This window comes from Pithys albifrons, chromosome 26 (genome assembly GCF_047495875.1).
Source record: "Pithys albifrons albifrons isolate INPA30051 chromosome 26, PitAlb_v1, whole genome shotgun sequence".
In the NCBI taxonomy this organism is placed as follows: domain Eukaryota; kingdom Metazoa; phylum Chordata; class Aves; order Passeriformes; family Thamnophilidae; genus Pithys; species Pithys albifrons.
The window spans coordinates 4,370,642-4,390,717 of NC_092483.1; the positions used below are offsets into that span (position 1 = coordinate 4,370,642).

Here is a 20,076-nt window from a genome sequence, read left to right on the forward strand (position 1 = left end):
TCTATAATCTCCAGGCAATCATGTACAACAGGTTCAGCTGTGGCTTTTCCTTCTAGCAATGAAGCTGGGTTAACAACATTAGTCACTTGAATGATTATGTCATCTGATTCAGCCAGGATAGCTTGATATTTCAGAAATCAAGATGATGACAACCAATGATTTCTTTTCTGCTCCAGTACTGCTGACACTGTGTGGGACACTAGTACGGTCATTTTCTGTCCCAGTGTAAATTTCCTGGCTTCCTCTATGTTTATGATCTCTGCTGCTACTGACCTTAGGCAACTGGGGCCCCCCTTTGCTTACTTCATTATGCTGGTTTAAAGGTAAACCGGCAGGAGAAATGAACCCAACACAAAAGAGATTATAAGTCAGAGTTACAATTTAATAACAATATTACAATAAATGCAGTAATACAAAGAGAAATTGGTTTTAAGCCACAAACCCCAGAAGTATAACCCAGCACCCTGGGGCACAAACACAATGGGGTTTGTTAGCCCCTGTGCTGAGACCCATGTGGTTCCCCCAAGTCCAAAGTAAAAGGAAGTAAAAAAACCTATTGGTGCAGATGATGGTCACAGTCTGGTCAAGAGTGGTGGTCTCCTCCTGTCGAGGTTCTGGTCGTCCTCTGGATCCAACGAGTGGTTCCAGAAGTCCCAAAACCTCGAGATTATATACCCTCTGGTTCAGGTGGGACCATCCAGTACCTCCCCCAGGGCGAGGAGTTCCACAATGGGTGATCTGACTCTGTGAGTCATGGGGTATTCAGAATCATTGATGGCCCATTAGCAGACATGACCCCTCAGGCTGGGTGTGGAGGTGCTAACGACTTCCTGGAGGAGAGTTATCACAGCTCTTATCTCACAGGCTTCTTTAACAACCAGCTTGCAGCCTGAGGGGTTGAGTGTGCCCTGGCCAGCTGCTGCAAATGGTCCATTGTTAACAGTTCATCAGAAATTACACAGCATTGGTCGCATCCACACAGTGATAAACTGGTTCTGGCTTGCTAAACTAGGACATTCATCCAATTTCTTGGAGAAGTAGGCTACTGCTCTTTTATAGGGCCCCAGCTGAGCCAGGAGCCCTAGGGCCATCTCTTGTCGTTCATGAGAAAATAGCCAAAAGGGGTTCGTCGTGTCAGGTAATCCTAATGCCGGAGCCCTCATGAGTTCTCACTTCAGCTGTTTAAAGGCCCTATTTGCCTCAGAGGTCCAAGCAATATCGCCTTTTGTTGTTTTCAGCAGGTCATACAATGGTTTTGCAATCAGTCCATACTGATATATCCATAATCAACACCAACCTGTCATTCCCAGAAATGCTCGAAGATGTCTCACTGTCTGTGGTTTAGGTGTCTGACAGATGGCCTCTTTCCTTGCTGTTCCTAGGGAGCGTTGTCCACCAGATACTTCATATGCCAGATACACCACTTTTTTCTGCACCAGCTGTGCTCTTTTGAGAGACTCAGTACCCACTTAGGCCCAAAAAGTTTAAAAGACTCACTGTCCACTGAATACATTCTCCCTGCGTTTCAGTAGCTATAAGCAGATCATCCACATATTGCAGAAGCCCACCCTCTCCTGGTGGCAACTGCCATAGTTCTAATTCCTTAGCTAACTGATTTCCAAAAATCGTGGGACTATTTTTGAACCCTTGACATAGCACTGTCCAAGTAAGCTGAGTTCTCCTCCCAGTAGTAAGACTTTCCCCCTCAAAGACAAATATCTTTTGACTTTCCTGTACAAAGGGAAGGCAGAAGAAGGCATCTTTTAAATCTAGTACTATAAACCAAATCAAATTTTCTTTTAATTTAGTTAGGAGTGTGTATGGATTTGCGACAACTGGATGTATGGTTTTAACTATTTCATTTATTGCTCTTAAATCCTGAACCAACCTATAGGTCCCACTTGGTTTCTTTAACTGGTAGAATTGGGGTGTCGAAATCTGATTCACACTCCATCAAAAGTCCTAACTTCAAAAAGTTATTTATTATTGGTTCAATTCCTTTTCTATCTTCTAGCCTCAGTGGATATTGTTTCCTAGTTACTGGTTTTGCTCCTGGTTGTAATTCTATTTGAATATGAGTTGCCCATTTTGATCTACTTGGTGTGTCAGTAGCCCAAACCATGGGGTATGCCTGATCCAGAATGTGATCGATGTTTTGATTACTTTGATTTGATTCTGCATAGCTCAGTGCTAAAGTCAAAGCTGCTATTAACGGTTCTTCTTTTACCTTGAATTTAATTTTACCTTGTTTAAATTCGATTATAGCTTCCAGATTTTCTAGAAAATCCCTGCCTAATAGAGGTTTGGATGAATTTGGTAAATATAAAAACTGATGTATCCCCATTTGTTTTCCAATTTTAAGCTTAAGGGATTTCAAAAAGAAGGCTTTTTCTGTTTGGCCAGTTGCACCCATGACTTGAACAAATTTATCACTCTTAGGTACCAATTCTTGATTTTAAACAGAAAATGTAGCTCCAGTATCAATCAAAAAGTCTAATTCTTCTTGTTCTTCCCCCAGGTTAATTTTTACCAGCAGGTCCCCTGGGGATGAACCTGCTGGTCTCCTTCACTGAGTGTCTTGATAAGCAACAACAGGCCCTTCTGTGTTTATGTTTTTACTCATCAACTCAGGGTAGTCTTGCTTGCGATGTCCCTCTTTCTTACAATATGCACACTGGTTCTGAACTAATCTCGTTTGTTGAGGAGGCAAACCACCTCTTCCTTGAGTTCCTTGACTCTGGCCATGACCCTGAATATTCTGCCTTTGTCCATTTGAATTTTGTGACAGAGCTTATTGGGGCACGTTGGGGTCACCATTTATTGGGGTCCCCTTATCCCAAGTAAGGGGGCAGCGTGAATGACGGTCAGAATAGCTCAGGCACAGCAGGCATCAGAAGGCTTGATCAGAAGGGTTACAAGAGTTTATTCAAGATAGTTTCACAGACAGTTTCCTCATAGCTTATAGATCATAGTAGTAGTTAGTAGTAGTAGTTCCTAGTAATAGTTGAAGTAGTAGTTTTACTCTCAGTGCCATCCACACCTTTTATATCCTCTCACATCCAACATGTCATGACATTATTGGCTAGCCCATTCACCTCACATTCACAGAAGCCTCTCATTGGCTACAAGACACCACATACACCAGAAGTAGGTCTTTTCTCTTTAAGGGAGAACTCTAAACTGCTTTCCTTAAGGGATGCACTCACTGTCACCCCTACAAGAGCTGCCACTACAGCTTTTGTCAATCTCTTATCTTCTCTCTTTTCTCAATTATTATACACTCTCTAAGCTTCTTCCATCAATGTCTCCAAATCTTTGTTATCAGGTTCTTTAATTTTCTGTAATCTTTTCCTAATATCAGGGTTACTCTGTCCCATCAGTAAACCCACCAGCTGTTGTTTACCTGAGCCTGATGATGGGTCTAAGGTTGTATATTTTCTCATGGCAGTGTTGTTACAGTAAAATCAAAAGTGAGCAATTCAGATCTATAGAAAAACCCTGTGAGACTGAGCTATCAGCCAGAAGCAGCAAGGAGCTCAGCTGCTGCTGGCTGGTAGGGAGGAGGTTACTCCCCAAGAATTCACATAGTAGGAATTCACAGGACTCTGCAGGGGCACGAAAACAGCCAGGATGAAATAATATAAACATGGGACTTGTGAGAGATAGGCTTTAACCAACTGAAGTATCTGGCGTGGTGGTGTGTTAACTCTTTTAGCCAATAAGCTGTAGTCCTAACCCTATATAAACTGTGTGCTTTGTGTAATAAAATGTCTTCACTATAAACTTCATAAGCTTGTTGGTGAAGTCCTTTCTCTCCGCCGAAAATTGTTTACTTTATGGCAGCTTTAAGCCTATCTAGGAACGCAGTCGGGTTTTCATCTTGTCCTTGTTTAACATCATACAAGGCAGCCCAATTTATAGCTTTAGGTCTGGCACTTTCTAATCTCAGCTGTACCAGCAGCCTATACCTAGTTAACAATCCATGCTTATCTGGGTAATTTGGATTCCAGTTAGGATTCACAAGTGGAAAATGTGTATCCGCTGTTCCCTGCAGAGTGCCTGTTGCAATTTGTCCTTGTACATGATTTGTTGCTGTTTTTAATGCAAGTCCCTTTTCTGTCTCTGTCAGTTCTGAGAGCATTAAATTGACATCACTCCAATCTATATCTTGATTTTTCACAATCAATTCAAATCTTTTAGCTACCTTACTAGGATCTTCCCTAAAATTTTTAGCTTCCTCTCTCCAGCTTTCGAATCTCCTGATGAAAAAGGAACTTTAACCCTTATTGGGTCTCCCATGGGTCCTACTACTTCTCGCCAAGGAGCAACTAAATGTCCACATTCAGTTTTAGTTTTTGCTTCACCCCAGTTTTACTTTTTGCCTTGCCTCCTGTGGTTCGGCTACGGGTGGCATATGTTCTTGTCCCTTTGCTTGTACCTTCTTCTGGATCATCCACGCTTTCTGCAACACTCTCTGCTATACTCTCAGAATCTGTTATTTCTCCAGACCTGTATCTGTCCAGACTTCTAATCTCCGACCCAGATCCATCTGGGCTTCTAAGTTCCAGTCTCCTCCTAAAGCTGGCTGACTGTAATTCTTGATTATCTATAATGCTCTCTTCATCACTCCCTTTCCTAATTTTAGGCACTTATGCCCAAAAGAACACGCCGAGCAGCAGTGCTTCATTGGTTTATTATTATTTCTCTGCTCTTTTCCTAATGCTAATGCAAGGGGTCTTAGGGAGGAACATTATTACCACAATCTTTCTGCCATTTTGGCTTGTTCTGTAAAGTGAAAAACATATCTGTGTATATTACTTCATCCCATTTCTTCTCTCATCTCAGAAACAACATGAGCTGTAAAATTGTATTATAGTCTAAGGATCCATCTTCTGGCCACTTTTCTCCTTCATCTAAAATATAGAGGGGCCACCACCGTTTGGAATATTTGATTAATATTTTCTTATTTAAACTTCCCCCTGGAATGCCTCCAAGCTTTTTCCAATGTTTTAATATGCCTCCTAGAGGAGTTTTGGTATTTATTTCTTTGGTAAGTTTTCTCCCCATTATTAGGGCCTTGTATAACCTGTAACATACCATCCACCAAGAATTCAGTACTCCCAATCCTCAAGAGCTTGTATAACTTGCTAATGAAACTCCTGTTTTTCTATTTTCCACACTGGCTTGTCTCTAAACTCCTCAATTTCTCTAATTATTTTATATCTCTGACTCTGCTGTCTTGCTTCTCATTCTTCTGCAGTCTCTCCTTGTTGCTTCTGAAGTCTTAAGTTTTTTAGAAATATCCAAAAAGAACTCATAAGATCCACTAGATGTCACTGTTTACCACTAAATGTATCTCACCACACAAAATATCTATATTTCACCTGTATAACAGTTCTGAAAAACCAAATCTATGAGTTCTACAATAATAGTATTTGACCCAGCGAATTTCTTCTAACTTTTGATTAGACCACAGATTTAAGGTCCTGTCCAATCTTGTCTCTTGGTTTCCCCTGGGCCCTAAGATATATCTGTTATACTTGTTCCGATGAGCCCTTACATATAATGAACAATTACAGAAAAGAAAATCTTAATTTTAGGCTTTATCCAATGCAGTGTTCTTATAGTTAATCGATCAGCCATATCACCCATTCACAGCAAGATAATTCCTTCAACAATCTGCTGTTAGATGTTTCAAGGTAAGCAAAATATCTCAGGTATACAATAACCTCTCTGAAAACAAATAAGACAACACAGAAAAACAATGATCACACACAAAACTCCTAACACAATAATGGTGCCTAAATTCATGGGGTACAAACACAAGGGACTAGTCCTCTATGTTTAAGACAAGGAATTCCTTAAGTTCCATCAAATCACATACCAACTTACAGAATTCAAGCAAATATCTGACTTTCAGAAATTGCACAATACCTCACATGCTGACTTTCAGGAATTACACCTGTGGTGCTATGCCTTGCAGAGAGTGTCCTCCACTGACTTACAGGAACCTAAACCAAGAAAATCAAGCAAGAACCAAGTAAAATATAAATACCTTTTATCAAAAGTGCAGCGAGTCTTTGTCCACCTGTTGCAAGAAGCCCAGAGAAGGGGAGCCCCTCTAGGTAAAACACCTATGTGTGCACTCAGGGGGTCCTGAACTACAAAGGTCTCTGCAGCTGAGTGTAAATCATCCCGCTCTGGGGTGCCAGATTGAAGCTGAAAAAATGTGGAATAAAAGAACTGCTTAAAGACAATTTATCTTTAAACAGCAAAGGTATTTATTGCGACATCGGGGACTAGCCAGCTAGCACTTGACAAACTAGCCCGACCTGAGAATACAAAGTAAGCTATTTTATACATTCTAAAGGCATGGTTACAACATTTAATTGTACATATTAATGACTTCTTTACCTTTGTTTGCTGACCTAGCTCCACCAAGCATATGAAGTCCTGGCTCTAAGCCCCCTATATCTAGTTTAAACATCTGATCTATCCGATTCATAGCCCAGTGATCTATTGTATATTATTCCTTAACATTTTCTATAATGAGAAGACTTTGGTCCAGTAACCAGAACAGAACAAGTTATTAACCACTGTTTCTAGAATGTACTTCTAGTAAAACAGGCAGAACAAATATTAGGCAATTGCCTTTTCCTAGCTCAGCAGGGCAGGATGTTTTTACCAAGTAAGCCATCATTTTAACTTTTTGTGCCTTCCTCTGCCATCAGTATTTCCAGTGAGTGGTAATCATTGCCTTAAAAAATATTAGTAGCTAGCAGTTTTTGCTGTGCAGTATACTGAGAGAATGTAAATTATTGTCTAAAGAGACAATAATTAGAAGTGTGTGTGTGTGTGTGTGTGTGTGTGGGGCATCACAAGAATAGGAATCTCTGGTGGAAGGTAAGTGAGATCTTCATCGGGTATAGCCAGGTCTTCAGTACTAGTGATTGAGTATGGTTTCTAATTTAAGGAGGGGAAATGGAGTAGTGAAAAGCTCTTGGGAATCTGTATGAGTCAAAACAGGGCTTCCCAACATCATGGATTTTATTGGCAGAATATAGAGTTGTTGCTGATGGTCAAGAAAGGGTAAGATAAACCCATTTCATATCCTGCTCTCTGCATAGAGAAGTTATAGGACTTCTCACAGAATGTACTAGGGAGAGAAAATAAGTATAGTAGCTTGTGCAAAGAAGTCATCAGTAAAGGTACACCTTTCACATGAATTTCAGCTTTGCTAGAAGTATCCATTCTCTTTTTCATCTACAGGTCAGTACATTGCTTAATGATTTTTAATATTTCTTTAAATATAAGATAGAAATTTGAACTTCAGAATAAAGCTGCTTTCTTGTTTAGTAGTTTATCTTGAATAAAGTACATGGGGACTTGTATTTCAGTTAGTTTTTGAGTGTTGTTAGAAGTATTGACCTATGATGTCCTAAAACAGAATGACTAATAATAAACTCAGTCACTACTTTCTGAAGATCAGTATTCCTCAGTGAATGAATGGGATCAGATAAATGTTTGCTTTGTTTAACAAGAGGATTTCCTGCTAGGGTTTAGCTGCTGCTTCTCCGACTGTTATCAGGTAACTCAGAGGTGTGACTTGCTCATTAGCAGGGGATTGAGAAGGCTTGAAAAGGAAGTGAAGGGAGGTGCTCTGCTCATTTCCTGCTAGGGTTTGACTGCTGCTTCTCCAACTGCTATCAGGAGGCTGGCCCTATTGGTCCAGGCAATAGGATTTTTTTTTCCATACTAGTATTCTTTTTTAAGCCAAAAATTTTAGTTCAGAATTATAACTGGGACAGGTTGAAAAGCTTCTCTGTTTTTTTAAGCTTTTTCTGGGCTAACAGTTATGGGGAGCTGGTTTAACTTGAGGAACAAAAAATGTCATGTGATTAATTAGAGAATGCATTTAATAAAAAATGTTCTCTATCTAAAATTTCTGTAGGTGTACTCAAAGCATGAAATAGGTGCATGTAGAAGTAAAAATGCATCTGTTAAAAAAAATGGAAAAAGAAAGAGTGGAGATAAGGCAGGGAATGACAGAAAAATGCTCTAAGACAATTAGTGGTTTTTACATAGTAATGAGTGGGGGAGGTTGGGAAGAGTTTACCTAAAATTTAAAAAGAGCACCAAAAAACCCAAAAGTTAAAAATTAGCTGTCAGAATCAAAGTTAAGGAGGTTATTTATGTTTTGATTTTCTAATACACACACACACACACACATATATATATATATTTGGTTACTTAAAAATGTGTGACTGAAACAGCTAATGCCTATACACTGATCATTAAGTCTTCATCACTGGACCTTATTAAGAAACTTTTTGATATTTCCTTTTTCTGTCGTCAACGTGCTTTCATTGACTGTTTTCTTATAGTTGATATTTTGAACTGCAGGTAATATTTTTATTCTTTTTTCATGGTGTTTTTTGTTTCATCTTCTCCGAAATGATCCCTTCTCTACCTGCAGTGGACTGCTAAAATTCCTAGGAAATGCACTGCAATTATCTGAATTACATCTTGATCTAGGAATGATGTGCTTCCTACTAATCTCATTTAGACTTTTTGGGAACACATATGTATAAATGCATATTGAAATTATGTAGGTTATATTTAGTGTGTTTTTATATAAACCTGGAACAACATAACTGTTCAGTTTTTCTGAATTATTATTCTAGGATCAAGACAACCTTTAATCCAACAATCTCAACCTCCACCTTATTCATCACCTAGAGATGTTCCCCCAGACATATTGTTAGACTCTCCAGAAAGAAAGCAAAAGAAACAAAAGAAAATGAAGTTAGGCAAGGATGAAAAAGACCAGACTGAAAAAGCTGCAATGTATGATATCATTAGTTCTCCTTCCAAGGACTCCACTAAGCTTACCTTAAGACTCTCTCGTGTAAGATCTTCGGATATGGACCAGCAGGATGATATGCTTTCTGGTTTGGAAAACAGCAGTGTGTCAGAGGGTGATAATCCTTTTAATGTGCAGTACCCAGGACAGACTTCTAAAACACCTGTTACTCCACAGGATGTTAACCGCCCATTAAACTCTGTTCAGTGTTTGCTGCAGCATGAACAGACAGCTTTCCTTCAGGCACAACAAGTGCCTGTTTTACAACAGAACACAGTTGCTGCAAAACAACCTCAGACTCCTGTGGTACAGACACAGCAACAGGTTTCGCAACAAGGAGCTATAACGTCATATGATGAAGTAGAATTGGATGCATTGGCTGAAATTGAGCGGATAGAACGTGAATCAGCTATTGAAAGGGAGCGATTTTCAAAAGAAGTGCAAGATAAAGGTAAAAGGATTGTGTGTGTGTATACACTACATATATTATAAATATATATATATATATGCATATAGACCACATATATATATATAAACTTTCCTGTCATTGTCACACAGTACAATTCTGTTTCCTCAGTGTAGGTGCTTCTATGACATTCATCACCATTCCCCTTAACAATGAGTTGTAATCTCTTATATATACATTTTTAAAATATCTAGCATTCTTTATTTGGAATCTTATTGGATGGAGAGGGAAGTTCTTATGTTTCAAAATTCTTTTTAATCTACCCTTATTTTGAACCATGAGACTGAATGAAATACAATTGACATTGTTTAAAGTTTCTAAAATCTCATCAGTACCATAAGTAAAAATTTGTAATAAGTTTTGATAGTTGAGGTATTAATAATGTTGCCTAACTTAAGAAAATATGGGAAAACTCTTTTATGCCATTTCTGTTCAAATCCTAATTTGAACCTTATGTGAAGGAAGTATTAGATTAAAATCATATATACTCATTTAAATGCAGTGTAATGATTGGGTAATATATACTACTGTATTGTCTCCAATGTTTGTTTAACTGGATATTCATTATTATGTAGGCATTACAAGTTTCAGAGATCTACTATATATCTATATGGTCTCTAGCACAGAACTCTGAATTGTTTGCTCTTCACTTCAGTAGCTTTACTGGTTGCCTTAACTGATTTCATTAAATATCTCTTGATTTTTTCTTTTTTTTTTCTCTTTTTCTAAATTTTTCTCTTTTTTCCTTTTTTTGTTTTTCTTTCTTTTTTCTTTCTAGTCTTTTTTGTTGTTGTTATTAACTGATTTGAAGGTCTTAGACTTCAGAAATATCAAAAGTGGATGCAAAACCCACACGTAAATCTTGAAGATAAGATGTGATTTTTAAAGTAGATAGTGATAGGTTAACATAAGTATTTTTCAGAAGCTTCCTCTGAACTGTGTTTAATTCCTTCTAAAAAAATTCTTTTATAGCATAATGCTAATTTGTTAGATATTCCCAATAAAAATTTGCAGAGTGGAAAACAGCTTAAATTCTGACTTTAGAAGTTCATAGGTAAAAATGGTCTATTTTGGACATACTTGCATGGTAGGCAACTGAATTTACATCTGGTTTGGGTCTTTAACCAGCAGAGAGTGAACAGGTTTTCTCCCTATTTAAAGATAACTTTTTTCCTGTTTTTAAAGATGCCTGGAGATAGAGTGGGAGAGAGTGTTTGTTGTATTTGTGTGTGTGTAAATGTTCTTGTTGCAGTTATTAAAAGGATTAACTTTTTAGGTATTTCTCATTGAGTAACTAAATCAAATGTTGTTAGAAAACATTGTGAATATACAGAGGAAATGGGTGCTCACCTTAAAAGATATCTCTACTGGCTTTAATTTTGATTTAATGAAATGGTGGAATTGGTTACTTTGCTTATATTTCTACTAATTTTCTAATTTTGTTTATGGAGAGCTTGTGGTTTGTCTTTTACTACTTAAAAAGCTACTTTTATTTCCCCATACTTTGAGTAGATTCTCCAGCACATCTTAGCTGAGAAGCATCTCAAAGAAACACATTGTATTTTTGATGGTGCATAGCAGTCTTCAAACACTTAGAGTGAGACTAAAACACTCTTTCTCTTTTGTTCTGGCTTTCAGGACATTGAACATTAGTTGTGTAGTTTGTTTACCATAATTACATAGCCATGAGCAGACTGATTTGTTTCCTTTGGGGAAAGAAGTGATTTTTATAGAATGTGATTTCTCCCTTTCACCACTGTTCAATATCCATATTGCCAATTAAGGATTCCAACCTTGTGCTTCCCTTTTACCTACATCCTCTGGCAAGTCTTAGTTCTTCCTGAGTTCCTGCAATTGCTGTGGATCAGGTGCAAGAGCTGCTGCCTTATATTGGGCCAAATTATCACCATTTATTCACTGGTGGTAAGTTGCTCCTATGCCAGACAGCAGTTCTTTTCACTTTGGCTGCTGAGGTTTCAGCTATGAATGAATAGTATTGAGTAGAAGGATTTTTATCAGTCTTGGGATAGATTTCCTGAAAAGCTGTTACCTTGGAGAAATATGATTCTTATTTTTTGGTTACACTTTTGCCATTGCTTGTAAGTTTGTACTATGTCAACTAGTTGATACACTCTGGGATTGCTCTAGTTATAATCATTTGCTTTGGTGTGGCTGCAGAAGAAAGCTTCCTCTATTGTTCCTATGACAATATGTTAGAAAAATATCCAGTAACTCCTAAATGTCATTCATTTTTGTGAAGTCACTTTCTGTATTTAGGCAGAAGCCTGGCATTTGTGCATTTTAGTACATCTACTGTAACTTCAGATCACATTATGTCAAGAAAAGAGTGTGCTTGTAGCACGCACTCAGTCGAATTAGAACAGGAACATTTAGTGCTAGCTGATGCTGTACATAGCCAGTGTCCCTCTAGAGCACATGGTAAAATCTGCATGAAAGCATCTGCTTTTGAAATGCTTTTGAAAGCATTGCTGCTTTTGTAATTGAGGCATGGAGGTACATATTACAGTCATACTACACTTTCTGTGTAGGCATGTGTTGTTGTCTTCCATAAATTACTTTGAGTAGAATTGTACTCACAAGTTTTGATAGAAAATTAGTGATCTCTTGTCATTTTTTAGAATTATAGAACCATAGAATATGCTGAGTTGGAAGGGACCCACAAGGACCATCCTCAATAGTCCCACCATGTGCCTGAGAGTATTGTCCAAATGCTCCTTCACCTCTGTCAGCCTTAGTGCTGTGACCACTGCCCTGGGGAGCCTGTTCAGTGCCCAATCACCCTCTGGGTGAAGAATCTCTTTCTAATTTCCAACCTAAACCTCCCCTGATACAACTTCAGGCCATTCCCTTGGGTCCTGTCACTGGTCACCACAGAGAAGAGATCAGTGCCTGCCCCTCTGCTTCCCCTTGTGAGGAAGCTGCAGACTGGTGAGCTCTGACCTCAGTCTCTTCCAGGCTGAACAGATCAAGTGCCCTCAGCCACTCCTCGTGTGGCTGGCATGAAATCTCTAAAGTACTATGCTTCATCAGGTTTTCAGATGCTTCTTTTTAAACAGTAAGGCTTTGGATGGATATGACGTGTTCTTTTTGAGGTTGGGAACCAGAAATGTGGTGGAACTATGTATTCCAGACGAGAGGCAGAGATATTTTTGGGAGGTTCTTACTAATAATCACACTACTACTACACTTGCCTAAGACAGTGCTAAGGGTTGGGGGTTTTTAATGGTGAGGTGCCTTTATAATACAGATGGGAAATGGAGATTGGAGTCCTTTGGAAATTATCATACTTTTTGTAATAAATTCCTAATTCTAACAGAACTGTTAAAATATTTACCTCACACCAGACAAAGTCTCTCAAAGTAGGATGCAGTCTCCATTCCAAAGGGGAAAGTAACACAGGGTTTTGCAGAAGTGCTGACTTCTTTGAAAAGCAGCATGTTTTTCTGGAACCTTATAGTCATGTTTTTGCTTTCTGAAAAAGGAATTCGTAGTGCAAAAATCACTAATGCAAAATCTGTCAGATTCGACCTAATGTCTATCAGATATGCAAAAGGAGAGATTTTAAAATATAGACCTTTTGCCTACACATCTGAGTGCTTTTCAGAGCTCTGTTTTTATAATTTATCCTTTTGGTCTATTTGGATCTTGGATTAAGTGGATTATATGGACTTTTCATCATTATGGAGAGCTGCAAAATTTGAAAATTTGTTTTTTTCCTTGTCCTCTGTGTGGAAGGACAAAAATCCATCTCTTCTTCCTTCTTTTTCCATCAAGGAAGTCTCTCTGTATTTATTAATTTTGCAAGTCATTGGTCTGTATCTGTTAATTAAAGGAATGATTGGAGAGTTTGGAGATCAAGACACTCAGCACTGAAAATTACAGTCTTATGCATCTATTATGTTTAATACCTTTGTCACCGAAAACTAGGAAATAAACTCTCTAACCAGTTTGTTGGGTTAGAAAGTCAACATTACTTTATTCAGCACTGAAGGTACATGAGGATTGCTCCACAAAACATGTACGCCAGTTATCAAAACTTTTAACTATTTATACATTTGAGCAAACAAAGGAATTAGTGGTCATTGGCTACAAGTTACATAGTTCTCCTATTAACTAGTACTCTATCTGCTATTGGTTAATCATTCTCTCGCTTCTCATGCTGATTAGTCCACATGCTCAGTTTCTCTCTTCTTTTGAGTTGGTGGGACATGAGTTCATGATCACAATCTGCTCTTGCCAGAATTATCTTTTACCCAGTTTGAGCTGATTTTAGCACAATTACTGAGTTGACTTTATTAGTTTCTTCTTTATCTTAGGAGTCCTGTCAGATGTCCTGGTCGTCCATAAATTCTGCATACTTTGTGTCCACTATCAGTGGTACATCCTTCTTCCCAAGCTTTGTTAACCTCCCCCTAGGTCTAAGATCATTGAGGCATGTCCAGCCCTAAACCTTAACAAGGCAATTCTACCAACAAGTAATTTCACAGAATCACAAAATATGCTGAGTTGGAAGGGACCCACAAGGATCAATGAGTCCAACTCCTGGCCCTGCACAGGACCATCCTCAAGAGTCCCACCATGTGCCTGAGAGTATTGTCCAAATGCTTCTTGAGCTCTGTCAGCCTTGGTGCTGTGACCACTGCCCTGGGGAGCCTGTTCCAGCACCTGACCACCCTCTGGGTGAAGAACATCTTTCTAATGTCTAACCTAAACCTCCCCTGATACAACTTCAGGCCATTCCCTTGGGTCCTGTCACTGGTCACCACAGAGAAGAGATCAGTACCTGCCCCTCTGCTTCCCCTTGTGAGAAAGTTGTAGACTGCCATGAGGTCTCACTTCAGTCTCCTCTTCTCCAGGCTGAACAGATCAAGTGTCCTCAGCTGCTCCTCATACAGCTTCCCCTCAAGGCTCTTCACCATCTTTGTTGCCGTCCTTTGGATGCTCACTAATGGCTTAATGTCTTTCTTATAACGTGGTGCTCTAAACTGCCACAGTATTCCAGGTGAGGCCGCCCCAGTGCAGAGTAGAGCAGGATGATCAAACTTACTCATTTCTTTGGGTGGTTTTTTTCCCCTATGTATTTTACCTCTGAGGGTCCATTTTACCTGCTTTGGGATATTACTGTAGATTCTTTGAATTAGGGAGAAGTGAAGCTGTAATAATTTTATTTCCAATAATTGAATCAGTTAGAGGGCATTTGGATGCCTGTTGTGGGCCCTTTTTTTTTAGTTCATTCCAAGCCCATAGGAGCAGACACACCCATCCCAAGAGTGTGAATCTGCTGGAGCAAAACTCAAAACTACATTTATAGGTAAGTAAACCTTTCCTCTTACCTTTTAAGCTCTTATTCAGCTCCTTTCCCTTTCTCCTCATTACCCATCTTCCCCCAAAAGTCCCCTAAAGAAGAGACAGAAGAGCACTATTTAGAATTAATTGTTTGTTTACCTCTAATTTTATGGAGCCAATGAATGAAATCACAGTGTGTAATTATAACCAGTATATTACTATTGGTTTTCAAAAATATGTTATAGGGAGTTTATTTACTTAAAGATGATAGTGTAGTCATTTGTATAATAATCTTGCAGAAGATTGCAGTTACTAATACCAGAAAATGAAATGAGACAGTATAAAATTTAAATGATTATGTAGTAGAACAGTGTGAGAATTGGGTACCATGTATTTTGTGTATACAAACTTTCATTAGGTATGCATTTTGTGGTGTTCTCTAATGGATGAAACTGGTGCCTGATATAGCTTTCCCAAGAAAAAGCAACATCCAGTTCCTATAGATGAGAGACTTTTTTGTTTGGTGTTCAGACATGTTTTAAGAAAAGATATTTCTCTTCTATCTAGAGGAACTGAAATAAAGTGTTGCAATGTTTCCAACTACCTAGGAAAAATTACTTTCTTTTATATTTTTAAAAGAATGAAATACTGAAAAGCACATTTTTAAAAAAGAAAAGTAGAGGCATATTTTTTGAATAGTGTTTACTTTCCTTTGGTGCTCTTGTATAACATGAAAGCAAATTCCCACATTTATCCCAGGTTGTGCTTTACATAGAGTAGTGTAGAAACCTACTCTTGTAAGGAGATGTAGAAAATAACTAAACCCCAGAAGTTTAGTAAGAAGTGTATTTTAATTTATAGCATGAACTAAGATTAGAAAATTAAATATGCTATGTATGTAACGTATGCCCTTGATTTTACCTGTTAAATGGATGGGAGGATTTATAATATTACTTACCCAGTAGTGACTTTTTTTTTTCTGAGACAGTCACTTCTCTATAGTGGATTTAAATTTAGATAAAGAAATGGCATGTATAATTAATAAAGCTTTTTAACAGTTTAAGCCCAGCATTTCTATAGTACATAGTCACTAAGTTCAACATCAGCCTAAGATGACACATTCATTTTTTCAATATCATCCTGTATAAATATAACTGGATCTAGTTAATTGAAGATATTTTTGAATGCAAGGTATGATGTCAGAATAAAATCAGCATCTGCAAGGAAGATTAAAAGTGTTCACCAATAAATTTTAAAGTAATTTGCTTATTTCTAAAGTTTTTTGTTCCTATAAATGAATTTGAACCTAATTAGATATGTTAATCTGTAAGTGATACATGAAGTAAGTCTGCTGTTAGTGTGTTGTCTTTTGCTTGTGAAGTTAGGTACTTCATTGTATATTTCAAAAGTATTCGCACTTCAGGTTTTGCTCAGAATTTTTTAACAATTGAGTTTACAAAACTATAATTCTTCACAAAGCAATCACATGGATAAAACCCAGGATTTGTTTCAGAAAAATCTATCTCACAGAGAAATTGAAATCATATTGTTTATAAAAACAATTCAGGGAGGTTAAATTATAGCTTCCAGTCTCTAAACAAGTCGAGATGCTTGATTATAATTTGCTGTAGTTCAATTCTTGTTATTATCTAGTGTAATATTTCTTTTGTGTATTGCTATATTTTACGGGGAATAATGAGTTACCAAACATTCTTAAGCAGAAAAATTCATAAGATTATATTTCATCCTCCAGTTGTTCTGATAACATTATTGTCATATTTAGGAAAACAAACAGAGCTTTATGAAAATGAAGATTCTGAATTGTGCTACACCCTAAGGCATGTCAGAGACTCCTGTAGTCCTTTTAGGGATTTTGTTTTTTGTTTGGTTTGTGGTTGGTTTTTTTTCCTGAATGAGTTTAGACATCCCTCCTGGTGGACTTTCTTTTTTGCCTAGAGACCAGAAGTTTGATAAAGTCTCTTGACAGATTGCTAAAAATTTGCAGCTGTTTCTGTTCAGATTCTTGGAAATCCCTTCCTCTGAACTGCAGCAGCTGGAAGCCTTCTGGTCTCTACTTTGGAGCCTTTGTAATTATGTTCTGTTCTATAAAGCTTCCTATACCAGGTTCATGACTTTACTTTCTTAGTTTCTTCTGTAAGAGAACAAGCAGTGAGACTAAAATTTTTGACTTATGTTTGCTGAGTCTCCTTCAAGAAGAGGAGCTAGTGCTATGGGAATCTCTTCTAGTGGCGCAAGGGATCTCTTTAGTTCTTTATTTGCTTGTTGGAATAGGGGTTGGGGGGGATGTCAGGTGAGAGCAAGCTCTTGTGGCCAGTAATGCTAAATGTTAACAAAAGAGTAGAAGGATAAGAATGCGTATTTTCCCTCACTCCATTGATATGTCATCTATCAGTACCATTAAAGTAATTTTAAATCTTACTTATATTCAGATTATATTGATTGGTTTAGATTCTTGTGGTCTACACAACAGTATTGGTTGAGGGGAGACAAGGCACTTGCACGTGTTTGAAGAGATCTGTGAAAAACAACTAGGAAAAGAAAACAGTTGTCAGTTTTTTTATTTAGGCATATGGTTATGTGTTATTTGTCGAAAATTCCTAGTATTGACTGTTAGGTTAAATAAGATAAGCTTGTAATTGGCCTCTGGCTGACTTGTCCTTGATGTTCAAAAATGGAAGGGTTGACAATAACTGCTTAGGACTGGTATATTTGATATAAATTTATTCACTGCTGATTTAAATAATAAAAATAAGTGGTATTTCAAATGAGTGGAGGCATATCCCAATAATCTCTGAAGAGTGTTAGAGCTTTAAAATATTGCACTCTTAATTGTTATGCAAAAAGTTTGTACTGGAGTTATCAAAATGGGTCATACAGAATTCAGTGTTAGAGGATCAATCTTTGCGGTTCTGAAGATGAGTACATTCACATTTAACCATCTTGGATATGAAGTCTCCAGCTGAATCCCTTACAGAGTGTAAATGGGGAAGTGGTAATTTATCTGTTGTGCCTTCAAGATAAATCAGAAATCTCTGGATTTTAAAGTTTACCAAACAATATTAATAGAACAGAGTGCTACCATTCTGCTAAAACAAAGCTCAGAAACCATGCATGTGGTTCTTATTTTGACTTGTTACCTTTTCACAAGTATTTACAAAACACCCATTTCCATTTGCTAGGACAAGCAGTTTTTAGGCTATCATCCTATTATACTCATTTGTTGAAATAGTTTTATCTGGGACTTAAGACCATCATCAGGTTTGCAAGAGAGCAGTAATATTGGAGACTTCAGCACTAGTGGTCTTCTGGCTGCTGTTTTGGAAAGATTTCAGATTAAATGGAAGAATGCAGATACTTTAATACAGCTCTCCTCATCCAGCTGCTGTCCCTAATACTTGCTCAGCTTCCAAGTATACCCATTTTTTGGATGGATATTCTTTAAATCACGATTGACTTGCAGTTTCAGCAGAAATAAATTCAAAGGTATCTGTGGTTATTCCAGTGCAATGTGCCTTTGCACAAAGGTTCTGCAGTAATTAATTTCTAAATCTGAAAGTACTCATTGTTTTGACATGCAGATATTTCCAAAGATGAAGGCCACAACTTGTCTCCAGGAATACTGTTCATAACAGGACAGGTGAGACATGACTGCTCGGAAATCCATTTCAAACTTGTGGTTCCTGTAATATTTTGTTTCTTGCACCACAGTGACCCATTTAATTTGAAAAAAAGCATCTCTGCTATTTTTTAGAATAAGATAGCTTACGATCTTGCTTTGAGTACCAAGGTACTGCCTTTGGTGAGCATGTTGCAATGTAAAGAGAATGTCCATGCAAATTTGCCAAGCAAAATGAATGCATACATAGGAGGATAGCTGGGATCAGACTTTATTCTGAATATTCATAAATTTGTTCAAGTAATTGAACAAAACATAGATACATTTTGGAAATATCTATGTTCTTGGGAGGCAGGGAAGGAAGCGGAGTGAATAATTCTAAAAAGAAAAGAGTCTGAGAGCAACAAATACTTGATCTATAATACAGTCAGAAAGCTCTTCTGTGGCTTACTAAATATTCTATTACAAAAATTGTTGCAAAGAATGAAGCAAAAAGATCCTGATCACACTTCATTGGTGTCAGGAGCATGTGAGCCTACCTGTTCAGTACTGTGGCAAGCTTTGAACCTCGGTCTGCAGGATTTGAAAGAAAAATGTTAGTCTGATATTTTGGCAAAGTCCTAGATCCTGATAATAAAAAGAAATTCTATCATCTACGGAATGAAGTGGATGAATCTTGGGTACTGATGCCTTGAAGATTATGAAGTATATTTAAATGGATATTGTAAAGTTCCTCAGTTAATCTGTTCCTTAAGACCCTATGGGGTCTTAGGACTCATGCCTGTCTTGGTTTGAGGGGAAAAACCAAAATGTTTACCCACAAGCGAGGGAGGGGGCCTCCTCCACAATAATCACGCCACTCTTTATCAGATTTAAGAAAAGGAATTTTAATACAAGAAGGATAACTGTTCTTAACTGCTATATATAAACAGACTAGTGCAAACCGCTTCCCCAACACCACAAGAGAAAGAAAAAAAACAACAACAAAACCCAGCAGGTTTTCCTCCGGGAGGAAAGTTATACTTAAGCAGTGTCAATGTCACAGCCCGGCTGGCTGCGGAGTGAGTTTTCCAGTCCCTCTCCAGCGAGACAGACAAGTGGTGAGCTCACAGATGAACTCTGTCTCTTCCCCCTGCGTTCCTTGTCCAAGAAGCAGGAAACACGAACGACCAGAAACAGTCCCAGGGCAGGCAGGAGCAGCGAGCGGCCAAAAGCAGTCCGGTCCAGGCAGTGGCAGCGAGCGGCCGAAAGCTGTCCGGGCCAGGCAGGAGCAGCTTCCCTCCTCGGCAGCCACCGCTCCCACGTTCTGTGGAGCTAAGCAAGGAAAGATGTCCCCAAAAACAAAAGAGACAAACCTGCCCCCATCCAAGTGATCAGCAGTTAACTACTTCTTTTGTTAACTGCTGGCATGGGCAGTTAGTGGCAGGGGAGAGAATTTACATAATAATCCCAAACTACAACAATGCCTTAACAAGAAAAATTTCTGCCAACTTGAATATATTTGACTGTAAAAAAGAAGACTTGAAGACATCTGTTTTCAGAGGTTAATTACTGTGTCCTCACTTCTCTGATATTTTATTGATTATTCTAATATAGTTCAAAGCGAGTTCAAAATTTGATAAAGCCCTTGAAGCCCAATGGTGTTTTTTACCTTTCATATGTCTGCAGCTATGATGGCAACCAAAAAAGTTTTTGTCCCCATTCAGTGGAGTTTTTCCATTATGCTCAGTGAGGACAGTGGTACTATGTACACATCCTATCTTTAATGCACTAGTTCAACCTGATATTTTCATAAAATATGCT

The 20,076-nt window shown here is 38.1% G+C and overlaps 1 protein-coding gene across 2 annotated transcripts in view; it reads left to right on the forward strand.

The window, feature by feature from the left end:
- The window catches only part of LOC139683003 (nipped-B-like protein), a 184,061-nt gene that overhangs the window by 69,939 nt on the left and 94,046 nt on the right, over positions 1–20,076 (forward strand). The window contains exon 9 of one of the 2 annotated variants that reach the window (XM_071577702.1): positions 8,685–9,314. The exons of the other annotated variant lie outside the window; for it this stretch is intronic. Coding sequence (XP_071433803.1) covers positions 8,685–9,314 — 630 coding nt within the window. The remainder of the gene's footprint in view (positions 1–8,684; positions 9,315–20,076) is intronic. 2 annotated transcript variants of the gene reach the window in all.